Source organism: Poecile atricapillus, chromosome 3, assembly GCF_030490865.1.
Source record: "Poecile atricapillus isolate bPoeAtr1 chromosome 3, bPoeAtr1.hap1, whole genome shotgun sequence".
NCBI lineage: Eukaryota > Metazoa > Chordata > Aves > Passeriformes > Paridae > Poecile > Poecile atricapillus.
In genome coordinates, this window is record NC_081251.1 from 55,816,180 (window position 1) to 55,836,860 (window position 20,681).

Below are 20,681 nucleotides of genomic sequence, written 5' to 3' on the forward strand. Positions count from 1 at the left end.
CCAAGTACCAGCCCTGGGCTCCAGCTGCCCCCCTCACCCACACCTCATTCACATGCTGCTGAAGTTGGGCATCCATCTAGAAGCTTTGCCATCTGGACAGGTAGAAACAGATCTAAAAGTGCATGTTCAGTCAATAATATAAAGTGTCTGTCATCCTTGCTTTACGTTGGCTGACATTTTTATCTTACTCAAACCAAAACCTCTGGGATTTCCATGGCTGTCCACCTGCAAAGAAAAAATCTGTTCTTTTGTAAATTCCCCAAGAAATGCCTTCAGCTAGAAGGCATCATCTCAGTGGATAGGATACTTAACCTCATTTCTACAGGCTGAAGATTTCACCAGGCTCATGTCTGTGGCTGATCACAAGGCAGACAATTAAAGATTCAGGTTGACTGAGGGAGAATGTGTAAATCTACCAGTGCATCATTTTGAAAAAAGAACCAAAACATAAAATACCAACCTTAAGAAGATTATAAAATATGATTGCTATTTTAAACTCACTTTTTCCTATATGGTTCCATGAAAATAAACATATTTTAAAGGTTAAATGTCTGGTCTCCAGATCCCTGCACACAAGTAATCCTTGTTATTGGGTTTATTCACACTGCTGTCACATGGAAAAAATGTGAGTAAAACTACATTCTTACCTAGATCAGCAAAACACTTAAAAATTTATCTTTATTATAAAGTATATCCTGACTGCCATTGAGATGCTCATGGGCAGTTTTGAACTGAAATTTTATATATTTAGAATGGAATAGTTAACAAATAGTTTAAAATGTAGTCACCATGGCAGCAAGGAAAAAATTGTAAATGTGTTGCATGGATTCTGCTATCGTAAGTGTGCATCTACACCAAAATCTTTGGCTGGATTAGTTCAATGGCACCACCAGCTCCTTAAGGCACTTGTAACTCAGACTGGAAAAGTTTCATTCTTCCTCCTGTTTTGTTGCAATCAGTTTTGTCCAGACTGGGAAAAGCATGCTGTCCAGGAAAAAGGCAAGGCCAAAGACAAAAATCTGCAGCATAAGATGGCTGTAATGATCTCTATTTTCTTTGCTATTACTACAACAACAACAACAAAAGTTTATTTCCTGTCCTGATAATGCTTATTTGAGTGAGATAGCAAGTTATTTTTCTCTCTTATCTTAGTGAAAATTCAATGTTACTCACTTCAAAACAAATTTTTAGCCTTCTTTTTCTTGGAGGTTGGAAAGGTCTTCAAGGATTTATGGGACTTTTACATACATAAATTGAACCAAGATTTAATAAGAAGCACTATTCTAAAATGCATAAGGTTCCACTTCAGGAAGAATAGCTATGGAATGGTTCAGAACTCTCTGGAATTTGGTATATAATCCATTAATCTCTGCAGGAGGATTCTATAACTGTGCAGTTACATATTGATTGAATACATTATTTTATATACTAGTATTAATATCTGTTATATGAATCTTTGCCCCTTACACTTGACTATGTTATCCAATTTTTTTTTTATTTTTTATTTAATTCAAGGAGATTCTTAATGGCTCAGTTTGAAACAGATAGTATCCCTGTGGACTTTGTGCTAACACATGAAACCTACTTTGATGGTTTAATCTTACTCCAGCTAGCAACTCCAACATGTTCCCATAATATTGCATGTCCTCCATCTGTTAGTCCTTTTATCAGTGGGAGATTTCAGACAAGACCTTATCACACTGGGTACTCTGAAAATGTACTCTGTACTTATTTTAGTTACCATTACTTGAATTAGAACTAACAAAAAGCCAAAATAAGCAGATGTCTGTATACCAATGCAACATTGACTCCAAGAGGGTTTAAATCAAAGCACTTGCCAGGTACTACCAGCTTTCACTGCTTAATTATGAAAAACATTTCATTAGCTGGCAGACTGGCAAGACTTGAGCTATGTTGAGCAGCAAAAAAAATGAATGTTGTTGTAAGTTTCTTTCCAAAATAAAAGGAGAAATATGCTAATGACCTCTCCTATAAAACTCTTGTCCCCTTCCACACATAAAGCTACCATTTATAGTGCATTTGGATTTTAAAGTAACCTCCTCTTATTTAGTCTAAATAAGCATGTCTCCTTAGCAACAAATGTCACCTAATTAAAGTATGTCACTCAATTTAGCATCTCAATGAAAGATTGAAGTAGAAAGGGCACTACGAAGCAGCTGAAAGCAAAAGGGAAAAAAATGTAAGGAATGCCAAGGACCCTTCAGGAATATTAGATAAGAAAAGTCACTGAAAAATGAGCTCATTAAAGGAATAAAAATATATTGAAGTGACACTTATTTAGAATTGCTTGTAAACCTGATTTTTAGTCCTTGCAGGATTTTCAGGTTATCATTAGGTACAATTTTTCTCAGAGTGAAAAACATATATTACTAATTTCCTTTAGGTAACTAGGTTAAGAGTGTCCTAAAAGTTTGAGGTAAGAAACCTTCTTAATATTGTTCACCATTGACAAAACAGTGTGGGAAAGTTCAAGTTTAAGAAAGAAAAACCTTATCCCAATGTCACAAAAGTGGGATTGAAGAAGGATCTTTGGAAATGCCCTGCACTTTCTTGAACGCTGCTGGCATTTCTTTGAATAGAGGTAGGTTTAGGGGAGTGCTGAGGACCTCTTGTGAATCCCATTTTCTTTGGGCCTTTGTACAGCAAATAGGTTGATGACTAAACCTAGGAACCACTGAAACCCCAGTGAGAGATGAATTACACAGTCCAAATGACTTCTGAGGCTTTGAATGGACCCCTGTGACTGTACTGGAATTGTGTGTCACTTCCAGATTGGGCAAGTCTTTGGGACAATTAAGCTTTCATACCTGAGGTGGTCTAAGCCTGCCTATGCAAAGCCAGCTGAGTGGGTGTCTGACCACAGATTATTCTCATGGCAAGGGTTTATCAGAAGAGGGTACACTACAGGAAAGCCACCCTGAGTAGTCAGGTGAGGTGGACAATTCAAATACTTGGTCCAGCTCATTTATTTAGAGTCATAAATGTCAGTGGACATAAATGTCATGGATTTGAGTCACTTGTGATTCTCCTCTATAGTTAAAAGGAGTGCTCAGCCTCTTCAGTCCTTAATCATGGCTGAAACTCAGGAGAAGCTAAAGCCCTTGCAGTCTAAAATTGGCTTAAAGCTGGTTGCACTTTGATCTCTTCCATCTGAACTTCTCTTTGCTCACAGGTTTCCTCTTTTATGTTATTTTCCCAGCCTACAACTTCAGCTACTCTCCTCTTGGTACAAACTCCTCTATGTATCAGGTTCAGCTGCAGGCAACCTCAGTGTCAGCAAGGAGCCTCTGCTTTAGCTTAGAAGCAGCTCAAAGCCTCTCATCTCTGCCTAGCCTCACTCTTAATGCCAGTTTGCTTGGTTTCCTGAGAACCCGTGCATTAGGATGAACACTGACCGTGTTAGAAGGGCCAGGCTATGTAAAGTTGCTGTTGGACCCTCTGAGGTTTGTAAATGAAGGTGGTAGCCTGCAACGGTGATGATGTCATTCTGACGTTCTGCAATTTCCTCTATGAATTCTAAGGCTGGGTGACTCAGTTCAGGCTGCACCTCAGGAGGACAGAGGCAGACAAACAGGAAAACACCTAAGAAGAATGCAATGTTTCTCTTGGACCTCCAGGAAAGTTTGAATTGAGCTCAGGTGTTGACCTGAGACATTTGGGGAAGGATTTCTTACCTGAAGGTGGTATTTATTTTGTAGCACCAGCATGCTGTCTGGATTGGATAATAATATGTCCACTTTCGTCACAGCTTTTCCTCTGACCTCATTCTGCTTCCTGATTACAGATGTTTTCATAGACAATATCTTTAAAATTTTTTTTTAAAAATAATTTGGTACAGTCAATGAAGAGGTTTGTGTATTGAAGAAGACCACTCTTGAGAATTGTTCTGCAGTTCCATATACCACAATGGTTTTTTGTGAATTTGGTCATTTTAAAAACCCTGTGGGTAAACTCTGCTGAACCAGGACTTCTTATGCAATTTTAATGAAAGGGGAAGCCTTCAAATAAAAGCTTTTGGAAATCCTTTAACATAGTGATATAGGTAACTTGTTGCAACTGAAGTTCAGTAATAGAACACAATGTACTTTGATCATGTGTCTACTAGCTGGTAAGAGAGGTGAAAAATGAAAAACACACTGTGGTAAGAAAGATTTCATATTCAAAGAAAACTTTGCCTCACTGTAGTAATGGTAAAATTCCTACTAAAATTTCTTTTAGTGAATCTCACAACAAATAAAGTTCTGTTCTTATTTTCCATTTTTGTATATCCTTTAAAGATCTGGAGACAGGAACAATTTACATCTCTGTGGAATGATACAATTTTCCATGGAGTATCAAAGCATTTATGACTATTTCCCTTACCAACCATGTAAAACATCAATGAATAAGGTGAGATCTCCAGAGCAAATATTTGAGTATCTGCTTAGGTAATGAAACTACACCAGATTTGCCTCTCAACTTCCCAGTAATGACTACACTGCATGTCTGCCATAGGATTTCAAGTCTGGGATTTCCACCTCATGCCTGGACTATTCTAAAAGAGCCTTACATGTTATTCACCTGCAGGAGGACGGCACGGAGCTCACATCACCAAAACCTGGTAAAACAACACATGCAGTATGTTTTCCAGCACATTTAGACAGCAGAGAACACAGTGTACTTCTTACTAGAGGGATTGAAAACCAGTACAGCTCAGCAAGCAAAATGTGGATACTGTGTAAATAACTTGGTCTACAGTTCCCCTCAGGTCACCTGGCTCTGGACTTGCAGGCAAGACAATCCTGCTTCGTGAAATAGAAGAGGATGACTGCACTTACAGACACACATGCCCAAACTCTGAAGGCCAGATATACTGTCTGGGCCTTGCTGGCATTGCTCAGGGTTCAAAGGCTGGGAGCACTTGTTTTGGATTTAATGCTTGAATGAAGTCATTACTTGCTCTTTTCATTCCTGAATGATAAGTGGAGGCATGATTCATCTGACATATGAAGATCCCTGGGGTTTTGGTAGCCTTGTAGTTTGGATGTTAGAATCTAATCTAAGCATAAATGATTACTGACTTCATGCTTACTGGATTAGAGCCTTCTGGGGGAGTTTGTTCCTCTTTCCCAGCTCTTTGTAGAAAGCAACTAATTCCTAAAAGTGGAAAATGGCATTATGATGTACCTGATAGATACCTTTTACTATTAGTATTATTATAATATATGGACTGGGCAGGGAAAAATGAAAGTGTTTGTAAATCATGAATTTCTGGTGTGACATCTGGCCCAACACAAACAGATCAGGTTAGTGTTGTATCCCTGTGTGGGGGGAGCACATTGATAGTGGGTCTAGTACCAAATACTCTGGTTTTATCTTCCTGTTCTCCTCAAGGAACTCGAATGAAGGAAAGTCTCCTGAAAGCCTCATTGGGATATGCACTTCATCTCTGCATGCCATTCACACTTTTTTCCTGAGCAGTAAGATGGTGGTAAACCCTGCTGGCAAATAGAGATTTCTTGTTTCTGTGTAGGTGTAACTAAAATTTACACCTATGCATGTTAACAACTGGCAGACAGATGAGAGAGATTAAAAAATCCTGATAAATTTGTAATACTCATATAATCATCATTCACAATATGTCTGACATCCTGTTGCACAGCTCAAATCAAAATACCAGCCTTTTGCAACATGCATAAGCATCTTCCCCTTCAAAATAATAAACAGAAACTCTTCTACTTCTTCATGACACAATGCAATATTGTATTTAAAGACATTATTGTATTTAAAGATAGTTATACTTGTCCATGAAGGCACAAGAGTCTTTTAAACAGACATTTAGAAACATTTAAAAGACTTGATTCATGCAACAGTAATTTCAGTAAGCTCCATTACTTAGTCTGCTTTGCCAGAAAAACATATAAGCATAATAAACTTTCTCTAGTTAAATTCAGCTATATCTATGAATTTATATTTCAAGTTGGACTTTTTCAATGTGGAACAGGAGAATACAGCTGATCTGGCTGCCCAGTGCCTACTCCTATACACTCTGTCACAGCTCCCCTTCTCTGCGAGGTGTCTGCTGGTCTAAGAATCTGTGTTGACAAATGCAGGAAGAAAGGCTCTGCAAATACCTTCTCATACACGCAGAAGGGTATAGATAATTTCAAAGATCAAGTCATGTCCTGTTTGCTGGCTCTAGGGAGGATCAGAGAAATTACCTCCTGGAACACACTCCAGAAGGTGGGATGAGGAAGAAAACTGTAAAAGTGAGAAAACTCATGGTCTGAGATAAAGATAGTTCAACAGGTAAAGCAAAAGCTGTGCACACAAACAAAGCAAAACAAAGCATTCATTCACAATTTCTCATGGGCAGGCAGGTGTTCAGCCATCTCCAGGAAAGCAGGGCTGCATCACGTGGAAGAGTGACTTGGGAAGACAAACACCATCACTCTCAATATCCCATCCCTTCATTCTTCTTTCCCCAGTTTATATGGAGCATGATGCCATATGGTCTGGAATATCCCTCTGCTCAGTCTGGGTCATGTGTCCCAACTCTGTCCCCTCTCAACTTCTTGTGCATCCCCAGACTCCTTGCTGGTGGGATAGTGGAAGAAGTAGAAAAGCCCATGAAGCTCTGGAAGTGCTGCTTGGCAATAGCAAAAGCGTTTCTATATTATCAACATAATTTTCAGCAGAAATACAAAATATAGCCCCATAGGGAACTACTATGAAGAAAATGAACTCTACCCTGGCTGAAACCAGCATTAGAAGGCATGACGTCTCACAAAGCTGGAATCACGCAACTCTATCTTTCCCCTGAACATGTCTTTTTTGTCTACAGGCTCTTCTCTCCACTTGTACAGAGGGAATATGTTGTACCAGTGATTTTATGACTTGATGGCCATAGGTAATACCAATGCTGAGATATCCATGCTGTAGAGTACCTCGTTTCTTCCTCCCTGCCCTTGCACAAGAGAGCCACCCAATTTCCTTTTCACTCTGGCTGTGACTACTGCCCTGACTGACCTACTCTGCAACGCAGGCTACATTATCTTGAAAAGCTTTTTTCTTCCTTTCATTTTACCATTCCAGTCTAATGAATTATATGGATCTTGAAAGAGAAAATCTGAGCTGAGAAATGTGGAATGCAATGTTGAAAAGAGCCTTTCTTACGTTTTTGTTTAGCTGTAGTTCAGAAAGGGATGACAGCAAATGCTTGAGAGCCAGCCAAATGGAAATTACTTTGAGTACTATCTCAAGTGTAATGGAACTGAGGTACTTTTAGCATACCGTACTCATTAGGTACTTGTAACATCCAACACTTCTAAGTGCTGTAGTCAGACAACACTTCTGCACAGTGCTCTGAAAAAATCTCCAGTGCATTCTGAATCAATGAAGTTTTAGCAATAATTAACTTGGGTTTTTCTAGACATTCATCACATTAGCATGGGAATGAAAGACTACTAAGTCAGTAACTTAGAATTAAGAATAGAGGAATACTTTTTATAGCCACATTTTACCTCTGTAAGAATGTGTTTTCCACAGGTTTGCTTTCCCACAGTCAAATTAAGTAAATAGAAAGGCATTTGTTTTGTATTGCAAACCAAGCCATATCATCTGCAAGGCTTTTGTGGCTTGTGGGTCATACTAAATACCACACCTGTTGACAAGAGGCAGAAGTTGTCTAAGTTTTGGCTTGAATATAAACAGGTTTTCTGTATTTTGCCTGTGACTTTTACAAGTTATAAATGTGAATGGCTGTGTGCTGGAGCCCTTTAAAAAATATGGTGCTTATCTGTGAGATAAGGAAGTTTCATTCTATGTATTCTTAGCTCAAAGTAGCTGAAAATATCTGCTTTACTGGGAGGAGCTGGTACATTAGCATCTATTCTGAAACAAAGATATTAAACTTGTAGTATCACATTCAATTTATAGAAAATGAAGGGAAAAAACAGCAAATTGGAAGGAATTAAAAGGGGGCCAGTAGAAAAAAAAATTAAAGCAAGGAAAAATTTATTTTGAGGGATCGGAATTTGTAAATCCCTATTTTGGAACCAATTTATTAAATCCAAGGTAATGTTAGGAAAGCAAAGGATGTAGATCTCATTTAAGACCAGCACATAACTGGGAGAACATATATACAGCACAGAAACTATCTTTTTACTAAGGCTTTAGAGAATATAAGCAGCACAAAGATATGATTTGAGCATGAGTAAAATTAACAACACAAGCTACAAGAAAATACAATAATAGCATGAAACATGTGCTGATTATATCTATAGAGAATTTTCTGGCTCTGGAAATAACCTACTGAGAAAACAATGAGAGTCCCCTATTGTCTAATTCCTTTAAACAAAACTGAGAAAGAGCACTGGAAAAACATCGCTCAGAGAACAATCGTTTACCAGGAGAGGAATGGAAAAATGTATTGTCTTAGATCATTTAATCAGTCCATGACTTTTATGATTCTGTGAAGCCTTACAGCTGCCTTAAAAAATGTCACTGGAGGCCTAATTCATTGCATAATATACACTTATTAAGAAACATGTTGAAAAATACTTAGAGAGCCTTTTTCCCAGAAAATAGCAATGCCCTCCCCTTTCCTAGATATCACTTTCCCTCACAGTTTGTGTAGGGGAGACTTTTGGAAGAAAAGCAAGAGATGATGGTATTTTCCACACTATGCAAATCTGCACTGATTTAGGAACTAAACATGGCTTTTAGAAAATATTCTGTTCAAACAGCAGGAAAATATCTCTCTGGTATTTGTCAGATGAAAATTCAAGGGAAGGGACAATTCAAAATTTATCTCCTTATGAGATACAAGACTAGGAAAGGGAGGCACGGTTTCTGTGGTGACAGGGAAAAAGACTCATTATTTGAGCTCAGATGCTAATCAGCCACTTGCTTTCAGGAGGCAACTTGAAAGACAGCAAGAGGAAGACACTTATTATTTTGTTGGTATATCAGACCAAAAGCCAGGAAGGAATTGTCTCTGCTGCCATCATAACATGGGTGTTACCTTTTGCTGACTGAAAACATCCCACCTCTGTCAGTGATAAAAAATTTGAAGGAAAAAAATAATAATACTGCATGATGCCCTAGGGTCATGAGTGAGACCAAAGTCCCAGAAAGGGAAGGGAGATTCCAAGGCCTTGAAGGAAGCTTCTGCAAAGGAGAAGACCTGGAGGGACAGGAAGGTGATGTACTGACCCCCAGGGCCCTGAGCTGGGTGAGCAGCCTGTCCCTCAAAATACCAGGGCTAGACTATAGACTCCCAGCCTCTGGCACTGACAGTCCTCATTGTAACACTAGGGGAAGGTGCCAGCATGCTCACCATCCTCTTTCCCTCTTCTGCTTCACCATTTCGCATCTTTCAGCCACCCCCTGGGAATGCTCGTGGCCCTTGGCATTCAGGAGTTAACTGGTGGTTAATCTCTCAGCACTACAGTGGGATTTAAGGCTGGACAGACTCTAAAATATGTCACACCTTGGTGTAGTGCCATGGGTAATAATCCAAAATAGTAATAGACTATCACTTGTCTCCTGGTTTTCAGCCAGGACAGAGTTAATTTTATGGCAGCAGCTGTGAGGGAGAGGAGCCTGGGCATGTGGACATGTCTAGGTTGTTATTCTACACACCCATTCCATTCACTGTTCTAAATACTGCAAATACTTCTGCAGCCTGGGTATTTGTGTGAATGTGTGTATACACAGGTGTATATATAGATACATGTATATGTGTATCCACACAACCATGTGTGTATGTATAAATTAGTATATATCCTCTATAATAACATACCAATGTATGTCATTAATACAGCAATAATTAGCAGAGGAGTATTAGGACATTAATATATTGTATATAATTAATAACTATATGCAACATATATATAATGCTTTTTGTATAGCATATAATACAACATTTTGTTGTAGCATAGCACAATAAGAATACAGTATGATTAATATACATCAGGTATGGATAATCTGGTACTGAGAAGTACAGCAGACTCTGGGGAAGAAAATATCTCTTTTTTGAAAGGCTGTTTTGGACAATCTCAGCCTTTCTTTCTGATGGAGGAATCTCTCTGTGACACTTTATAACCTGATGCTAGGAAATTAATCCAGGTGATCATGATGCTGTTTTAACATCATGACAGATGTAAGCTACAATTCAAGCAGCAATTTCTAAATATAATAAGCAACTGACATCTGTGCAGGCTCATCCTCTCAAACTAGTCAAGGTGCCTACACATCCAGGTATGAGAGGAAATTGGCAAGTCAAAACTGGCAATCAGCAAAAGACAAGGCTGTGTAAGGAGCTGAAATTACATTTATCCCATGCAGTGCTTTTCAATATTTCTGATGCACATGACAGAGAACTGTACTGATGATTTATTGCTTCTATGGTTATCATTTTATTTCATAAAGAAAAGAAAGCTGATTTACATAAAAAATAAAGGAGCTTATAGGAACTGATGGTCAGAGTTACACTTGCTTCAACAGAAGCAGAACCAGTCACTGAAAGAATAGTGAATCCTGTGCAGTTTGCAAACAATTTATTTTTGAAGTTTAAGCACTTGCATTAAGAAAACCCAGTGAAGTTTCTAGATGGTTAAGGCAGCTGGTAAAGGAATGACCAGAAAACCAGAACAGACAAATCTCCACACTTTAGCTCTCATATTTTTCAGGTTCTGTACTGCATTAGTATATAACTCTGAACTTCATACAGAGTGTTAGTAAATTCTCTTCACAGTGTAGTTAGACAAAACAATCCTTTTCCAGCCTGAGAACCAAGGACACAAAAAAAGCCCCAAAAGATATAAACAGCAAATTGAGGAGAGCATCCGGGAGGATGTGACTTCATAACCTGAAGCTGTAATTGGACAGTTAACCCCAATGTGTTAATGGACCAAAACTTATAAAAGTGTGAAAATTCATGACCCAGTGTCCATCCTGGGTGTAGCCTCGGCAAGGCTCCTGTTCTGCCCAAGGTGTGTCCTTTGAAAGCCTTTTCAATAAATACCTACTCTATTCCTTTAACTCTGTCTAACCTCTGCTCTAGATAGCCTCTCAAGGCACCAACATTACCTTCACAAAACCTTTCTTTTAATTCATATGATGTCAAGGCAAAGGTTATTGTTGCCAGTAAAATAAGAAGCGAATTAATTGTCATGATTGCTTCCATTTGTGGGTAGATACGTACCTATGTGGACTTCAGATTTTTTCTATTGAATCAACCTGTCTGTAAACTCTGGGAAATGTGTGAGTGTAGGCATGAATTATTCAATGTATCCAGCTACATAGCTGAAGCCATCAACTCTTGTGATGTGTACTTAAGATGTCACATGCAATGGTGAGGTTTACAAAAAACAGGCCTGGACAAAAAATCAGCAGAAATGGTGAATACTTCCACAAAACAATAGATTGTTTTGTATTTACTAAATACAGAACAGAATGCTCTCTGATTTTCAAGACCTACACAAATAGCCAATACCTATGAAGTAAAACACATCTCATGCACCTTCATGCAATCTCCATCATGATTTATAGTGATATGGGTATTGATATAGAGTAATAGTTTATAAAATAATATTTTTACTCCCTTTTGTTTAGCACTGCTGAAAAAAAGGCCAGAGGAATCACACTGCAGTGGATTATCTGTCTCTAAATTACATTGCATAATATTATAGCTATTAAAGAAGATTCAGACAGAGCACTTGATTTTGTAACCTTAAAATTTTGCCAGATATTTATGTTTAAAAAAAAAATTCTTATCTGTACATGTCCAAAACAGGTAAAAAATTATGCTTTTTTTTTGGCAAACCCATTGCTCCAGAAGTAAATCACAGCCTACAAATAGATAGGCAGGGACCTGTTCTCTTTTCAGTGTACCAGTTAGGGTGCTCCCAAGGTAATACAGCCCATGCCCACTCATATAAGATGAAACAATGCAGTACATGATGGTAGTATGTGGTAGAAGATAAATATATAAATAAAAATATAGAAATACATGCTCAAAAGCTTGTCAACAGAAAGATTCAGACCTTTTGCGTTCATTTTGGAGTATTGGTGGAATTTTACATGATGGTACAGCAAGATACTGTGTTAGGTCTCCAACATCTGAAACTGTGTCTCATCCTCTTCCTGTTGGACTTCTACCTGCCTTGTGAGAAGAGGTGAGCTGTGCCTGGAAAACTTCTTCTGTTTTTCCAGTTTTTGGTGCTGAATGTATTTGTTTCTCTGATGCTTAGGAAACACACACTCTGACTGAACTTCCTTTCTTATAAAAGGCCTCAGTGTACAAGTTATCCTTTCCTTCCTGTTGCAAAATATTTTGACTTGTGACGATTAGGGTTGCTCAGAGAAAGCAATAAAATACTTGCCAACATTATATCTTTCTTCCTTCACCTTCCTTTTCTACCCTTTAAGAAAAGGACTTCACCTTTCATTTAGTGTTGGTGCTGAAAACTTGGAAATCTGGCAATATTTCCAAGGTATGCTGAAAACTCAATATACTAGCAATCCCTTTTCAATCTTTAGAAAAGATCTCATACACTAAATACTACCTTGAAGTGTATATATTATATTCATGCTTCACTACCTGCCCTGGCCTTCCTCTCAATTTCAGATGAAGCTTGACCTATGAAAGACATAAGTCCTCCCTTCCAAAAAGGACATAAATCTTCCCTTCTCCTGCTATTTGTGCAGCTGTGATCAGCAGAGTCTTTTGAACAGAAGGTCCCTGTCTGTAAGGGAATGGTGCTGACTACAGCAGCCTGCCAGAATTCACTGATTTCCTGGGTTCCCAAACCTTTAATCTGCTGACCTTCCAGGGGTAGCACATCTTGGTGTTTAAGAATTTGGAGACAGTTTGTGATCTTCTGAAGTACAGAAATGTAGTCACTCTTTAGGGACTGAACTTTTATCATTTCACTGTATTCCAGAAAGGTCAGACATCCTTGTTTACCTGCTTTGATTGTTAAGTGCTCACATGAGTGACAGGCAGTTTGGGACCCACTCAAGTGACTGCTCAAGCCACTTGTGACATTTTAAGTGCTCTGTGGTACCTGATATATGTCACAGCTCATATTTTTAGGAGACCCATGTTATTCTGAACCAAGATGTGGTACCAAGTAGGACACCTTGGTACCAACCTGCATTTTAGATATTGAGGTTCCTCTAAGTCGCAAAGACTTCTCCTTTTCAGAATGCAGTAATTTTGATTAATCTTCCTTTGGTGATCTGATAATTTTTTACCTCTTCACCATGCTTCTGAGATGTCAAGCCACTTGGTCACCCTTGTGTTTAGCTCCAAGATTTGGTGTTCAGCCCTCTCTAAGTGAGGACCATAGACACTTTGGGACCTTTGCTATGTAGGTTCACACTTCAGATATTTACCTCTAGCAGTTTTATTTTACATCTTTAAATGTAAAACAATAGCTGAATACAATCAGCCTCTCACCCAGCATAGCTTCCCAGATCTACTTATGAGGAGACTGTCAAAAATATCACACAATGCCTGTCACTTTTCCATCCTAACTGATGACCCTAATCCATGCCATGGTGTGCCTGAACTAGATGTATGGGTCTCAAGTTTCTGAACCCTAAAAGAAGACCTCTAAATAGCATCCTATGCCCAACCTCCAACACCTTCTCTATAAAAGCAAGAGCTTGCAGATGTTCCTAATTAGAGCTGCCAGACCAGCACAGTCAACTTAGAGACCACAGAGTGTTTAAAAGTGCAAGAAAGCGGATTGCTTAGGTATCTACTTGGATCACATTTAGCTTTTTTCACCTTGAACCTTTTCCTTGAGGGGATGGGCAGCTGAGTAATAACTTCATCAATTCTTCTCCAATCTCTGCAGTGATTTAAGGTTTTATATCTGAATTTTTTGCATGGTTTTGCACACCCATCTCTGGCCATGAGACCTAGTCTTACATTCAGCACTCAGAAGAGTATTGCTTATCTCTGTAGCTCAGGTCTTCTGGGCACATTTGTTTTTGCAGGGCATTTCATTCTGTGACTGGCTGTTGTGTTTTTGTCTTTGTCAGGAGTAGTAAACTTGTTTATTTATCTAACACTGAATTCTTGGGCTCCAGTACTGTTCTTGACTTAGTTTTTGTGAGCCAAAATACACATTACCACTGACAGGCAAGGGTTATTCAATGATTGTGTCGGAAATGGGAGACAGCCTAGTGGGAGAAGGTCAGAATCTGGGTTATTTAGAGTGACTTCCTCTCCACCCCTCCTCTGCTTCTCCCCCCAGTAGGTCCATTTGGGAATGGGTGTACATGTAGAAGCACACTGGCACATTGGACAATGTCAGAGTGGGACTACCTGAGGGCAGCCAGATTTTCCAGCCTTCATTCTGATTCATAGCAGTCTGGGCCAGGGCAAATATGATGCTGCTTGTAATGAAATATGTGCAACAGTATGCACCTCCTTAGATCTCCTCTGCTGCCCTCATGGCAAGCTCCAGGCAATGCCATCTAGCTGAGAAGAATAAACAAACCATTCAAGACCTTTGTTTGCCCGTGAGTCATGAGGGGGCTACTCACTAGAGTATTAAGAAAGATAAACATATGGCAAAACTCTAAAAACTATTTCTGGAAAACTTTACTGGAGGGAACAGCTAATCCATTGTTCAGAGCCTGCAGAGAATTACAAGGCTGGGGAGTGGAATGGGAGCAGGAAAGAAGCAAAAAAACAAACAAACAAAAAAAAAGCCAAGAGATCAAAAATTCAGAATGGTTGTAATTACCCCTGTAGGCACAAGGGCTTTGTGGGAAGAGGGGGGTGACTGACACAGGGGACTCGCAGGAGGGGTTGGATCTGTACTCAGTCATAACAGGAGGGAGTTGTTATTCGTCTCCTCAGGAAGTAAACAGGGAGTATTATGCATTATTTGATTGTTACTCCAAAGGGAAAGAATATTGGTTAGAAATTATGAAGAGTTATTTCATGATTAAAGTTAGCACAAAACCAACAAGTCATTTCCCCCATATGCTTTAGCTGAAAGGCCAAAGGGAATATTAAATCTGAAAGTCCAAATGTGTCTCTCCTCTTTTTGCCCCTATGGTTTTTTTTTTTGTTGAAAAAGCATATCTCTTTCCACTCCTAATTTTATTTTCCGCTATTTTAGTCATTTTATTTATTGCTGTTAATGAAAACATCACAGAAGCTTGTGGCATTTCATGAGCTGCTGTTCAGGTGAAGCCATGCAGCAACCTCAGTGTTTCCTGAGGTGCAGACATGATCTCTCTCCTCAGGACAGTCCCCGAGAGTCTCTGTGAGGCACCTCTTGTTGCACCTCATATGGGCTGGTGCAATCGAGTCTCTGTGCTTTTCTCTGTTATGCTGAAGAATAATGTGCAGCTACAGGAATTCAATAAAGTAATTGCAGGTGTTCAGTGGAGAAATATAATTTCTATCTTTGTTTTAATGATATTGGCCAGGCTGTCTGGCATGAAACTTACCCATGGCACTGTTTGGCATGAAGACCTTAACAACATATTCTTCAGACTTAGCTTCAGATGGTAACTAGTACTCATGCACACTGGACACTAGCTTTTCAGAGCTCTTCATATAAGCTGGAACCTGTGAATTGAAGTAGGACTGAAGCCAAAAGATAACACTGAATGAAATTCTGATTATTTCCTCTGAACAAATTTGAATGAGTTGGAGTTCAGGAAGATAAATAGTTTAAGGTATCGGTATAAATGTGGCTTGAGTTTGCATTGAGGATTGGTAAACAATAACATAAAAGATAGAGCTGAATATTTGGAGGGGTGTAGTTCACAGATTGATTTACTGATTTACTTAGTCTTAAGCCTAGCTCCAGACTGCCTGAACACTATCACTGAGACACTGACTGACTCCTAATGCACCCTTGCTCACAGACACCTACTGCCTCATGTTATTTTAGGAAACAAAACAAAACCACATGCCAATATAATTGTAATCCACCCAGTGCCTGTAGTTGAGAGAAAATCTTCCACTCAGCCTTGAGCCTTATATTATTTGCTGTGGCCTTCCACTGCAGCCTTATACCTTGTGTGAAGCACCTGCCACGCCAGGTCCCAGTCAGGCTCCAGGATCTCTGCCCTTCGGAGTTCTCCTTGGCCTGCACAAGTCAGCTTTGATGGTGGCTCTGGCACTAAGCTCTTTGCTGACCTGACAGCCCTGAGCTGCCCTCTGACAGCACTGCCTGCCAGCTCCAGCTATTGCCTTGCCTGGAATCCTCCACACCAGCCTGTGCCTGTGGCAATGCTATCTCACCTTACTTTTGCTTGCCTGTGGTCACCCCTTGGCCTGAAAGCAGATGCTGGGCTGGGTCCAGCCACAAGCTGCACTTTCAACCCTGCCAGATAGATCTGAGAAAAATCAGGTACAGTCTGTTGTCTCCAAGCTTCTTTTTAGTGCAAGACTTCCTAATGGCCTCTCCTCTCATGCCAAAGAAAGGTTGCTTCCCTGTTCCACCCAAAACACTGAATTGACTCAATCACAGCTGTAACTCCTTAATTTACCAAACCTGGACTGTACACTGTGCATTGTATTCATCCTCTGTCCCATCCCAAAGTAATCCAGTGGCCAAAATCCTGAACCAAGTCTGGCATGGTTTAGGATCTAGCCCAGCTACTTCACTAGCTATAAAGTGACTCTCAGCTCTTTGCTTCCTTCTAGTTCTTACCTAACCTAAGATAGTTGTGGGCAGCAGGCATTTATTAAAACAAATCAAAACTATCGTGATAACTCCCTACAATTTAAAAACTGCCTTACATCTAATCTTAGCTTTCATACAAGTCATAACCTAAGATCTAATGGCTTACCAGTAGGTCACCTGTGATTTATCTCTTTGCTAGTCTGCCATCACTAAATGAGAAACATCATAAATCTTAGCCACATACTGCTACTGCCAGAAAATTTGCACAGAGACTGCCTACTGCCTTCAAAAGCAAGGCCAAGGTTATTGTTATACATAACTATATTCCGAATTCTTTGCTCTTTATTGGTCCCAATCCTATCTGCAGCTTCACCTGTTAACTACAAAATAAAGTTGCCATCTGCTGATTCCATATTCCATCCTGACTCAACTTTTTGGCTTGTCAAAATGTAATGTCATTCCAGCTCCTCATGGAGAACAAGATTTCACAAGTGTTACTTGATTTGAATTATATTTTAATACAAATCCACAAGAAGGCGGTACACAAAGCTGAGCAAAAATTTCTGCTCAAAATGAAATTTGAAATAAGAATGTTTAGAGAAACCTGCTACTGTAATAATTTGGGTTTGTTCCTAGTCTGAAATTGAGTAGCCAGAGCTTGAATATTTTCTCTCTACCTGCAAGAACAGTCTAGAAATATTTTTGTTTGTTTTCCTAATGAAAATAGCATATCAGAATTTTGACATGGTCTATTTATTTGACCAAATCTGGCATCTTTTGAATGCATTCACAAATTTCAACCTGACTTGCCACAAAGTTTAAGTATTTAAGTTCTGTGAAAGCTGGTTAGAAGCAAGGAAGCAGAATGAGTTCCTCCCAGAAGGAGAAGGAAGCAGTGATAAGCCTTAGGAGATTTTCCCTGGCAGCAGTTGCCTATTCATTCAGAAAAGGGAGATTCAGACAAGAAACTGTCCTTTATGTATGTCTAGATGAAATGTAGTCTGTATGGTCTGAAGTCTGGTATGACTGTCACAGCTTGCAGAATAAAAGTGGTTGGAGAGTAGCAGGGAAGAATGGTGGAGGAATAACAATGGTTACTTAAGTAGTTTGATTTTGCTTGTGTTAAAGCTCACAGTAATATTTTGGGGAAAAGGGAGAGGAGTTTCAGTACATGTAACAGGACTTTTGAGTAATTGTGACTGCAGAGGCTAGGACTTTTTGGGGGAAAATAAATTGAGATAATAGTAGAAGGGACATCAATGAATATAACAGAAAAACATCTGGGGTGAGAAACTGGTTTTGTTTTTTACAATCCTAGCACAGTGACCAGCCTCCTTAAAGCTTTCACAATGCAGGTGCTATTAATAACATTTTGTATCAGAAAAGAAGTAACAGTAGAAAGGAACAAGCAGCTCTCTTCCACTCTCATTCTGTGATTACCTAAAGTCTTTGGAAACAGAGAAGTGAGCAGGTTATGTAGCTGCTTTTGCAGCTGAAGTTCTGGCAGGAAGCATTTCATAGCACAGGGTTCAGTTATCCTGCCTGTGTGAGTGGTGTCCCTGACAAAAATAGACAGACCCTGCTGTCTGCACTTTGCAAAGAGCAGCTGAGGAAAGCAAAACAATCATCTATGGTGGTCAGTCAGGAGTGGCCAAGGGCGGCTGGAGGTGGTGGAAGCGCTGAGTAAAACCTTTACAGACCTGGCAGAAAAGTCGAGTTGTCAGCATCCCCTTTACTGATGTTTAAGACGTTGACTTTCAGCTGCTTCCTCTCTGAGCAGGGCTGCAGGCAGGACTTGCCCTCCTCCCCCAGTGACGGTGAATGTTCCTGTGTTTCCATTGGGCTGCCTGTGCCTGCGTCCTTTTCCTGTGGAAACAGAAGATATGGGCAGGAGAAAAGACATATTTGGTAATGTTTCTCTTCAAAGCGTCTTTTTCACAAGGCTGTCTCAGCTGCAAAATGTTAAGGAAAAAAAAAGAGATCTTGGAACTAACTCCAGACAGACCCTAATGCCTACAAATTTGTCTAAGCAAGCCAAGTCCAGAAAGGCAAAACATGAAGAAGGCTCATTATTTGACTGCTAGGGACACTCAAATAACCAGACATGCTAGTACTTATGATCTTCATATTTCAGACAGCTCGTCTTTCATATCCTCCCTCACCCTGCTCTCCCACCCTGCTCACTTCTTGTATTTCCCTTCATCCCTACTAACTCTACTGCATTTGAAATTGTTTATAGAACATATAAAAGATGAAAATATTATTTATAGTACCTATAGGGAAAGACTATGTTCCTCTAGTCATCTGTTTGATGGAGCCATTCACAACTCCTCTAATTGCTTCAGCTTGCATGACCATTTTTCTTTTTCCCCAGAAAGTTCAAAGGACCTTGGCAGACCTCTCTTTATTTTATTTTATTTTAATTGGAAATGACTGAGGACTTGCTATGGTGCTTAGGGCATTGGTCTGATTCATGGTTCTGCTGGAGCTGTGGCTCAAGACAGGAGGTGGAATGACTGTGTTCTGTTTTGAAGTCTCCTGGAGGGTTACTACTGCTCGAGATGCTTTAACGCATCACAGGACTGCTAAATCGTCAGTCACCATCCCTGGCCAGAAGGAGGGGCAGTTTACATTCCCTGCATTCAGTACCTATCCAATATATCCCTGGAAATCTGTGCAGGGCAAAAATATTCAAATGTTCTAAATGAATTAATAAAATCACTGTTGCCAAAACCCCTCACAGATTCAACCAAAATCCCTGTTTAGGCAGGTCAGCTACTCACAAATGTACAGGTATAAAAGTAAAGGGAATATTGTTGACCTAACCAATATTTTTTTTTTTTTTTTGTCTGTGAGATGCAAACAGAATATAGTAGTGAACAGAGACTGGTATTTACTTTTGAAGTTAAATGCAGAATTATAAAGTTTTTTTCCCACAGTTACATACAATGTAGTTTTGTTGCTAGTGGATTCTTATTAGTATATGTTATCATCTACAGTCTCTTCCAGCCTCTAAGAAGACTGAATTTTTCCCAAAACAATAAAATATGTACACCATGATGAGTGACTCCAATACAATAGAAAAACTTTAAAGGGTGCATACAGACACTTTGAATTTGCATTTAATAGTATTGTTAATGTTACTGAAATAATAATTGTTTTATAGCCAAAAGTGGCTATTCAAACATCTCATCTGACATCTGTACAATCCCATCCCACAGAACTGGATTATTTGACTAACAAAAGGTAGACTTGTACAGCACAACCAAGTAACTGTCTGCAGCTGCTAAGTTACATAAAATATAGTGGTTTTTTTCCTTCCTTCTCCACTGCACTGATGAAGAAACTGTAGTCTAGAAATTATTTTGTAAGAATACTGTTTATAGTATGAGTAGGACAGACAGAAATACGAGAAAAGCTCTGGGGCTGCCAAAAATCTCATTTTTTGGAAGAGCAAGCCTTAGGCCTTGAGAAAGTAATGTAAGAAAAATGTTATTTAAATGAGACAATTTCTGTCTGAGTACAAAATAATTGTTCCCCAACATAAAAGTTATTTTGTGGAGCCCCTCCAGCACTCCTTGCTAGGGGCAGGCAGTGTGGCATTGCCTCTTCTTTCAGGCTCTGCAAATTCCTTTCTCCAAGACAGATTCCAGAGTTTGGGGAGCAGCTGAAACTCTTTGGTTGTTCCAAAAATCTGGCAGGTTTTCTAGAGCTTAAAGCCTACCTTATTTCCTACCTGTATTAATTTTTCTCCCTAGGAGAAGCAGAGTATATAGCTCTTTTTCTTTTTTATGTCTTGAAGTTGCAAAAGGACTTTTTAATCCATGCAGAGGATGGTTTATGATCATTACACTAAGGGATGTTAATGTCAGCTGTGCATTACACAGCAGTGGCTGCGACACATTTTACTCCCTATTCACTGTATGGTTTGGCAAAGGATCTGTGGACTTATTAATGTTGAAGTCAGAGACAATTCTCCTTTCTTTCTGAGGTGAGAAGTCTGGACCAGCC

The 20,681-nt window shown here is 39.4% G+C and overlaps 1 protein-coding gene across 1 annotated transcript in view; it reads right to left on the reverse strand.

The window, feature by feature from the left end:
• The window catches only part of LOC131577667 (uncharacterized), a 60,457-nt gene that overhangs the window by 26,669 nt on the left and 13,107 nt on the right, over positions 1-20,681 (reverse strand). The window contains exon 3 of the mRNA XM_058835708.1: positions 18,371-18,536. Coding sequence (XP_058691691.1) covers positions 18,371-18,536 — 166 coding nt within the window. The remainder of the gene's footprint in view (positions 1-18,370; positions 18,537-20,681) is intronic.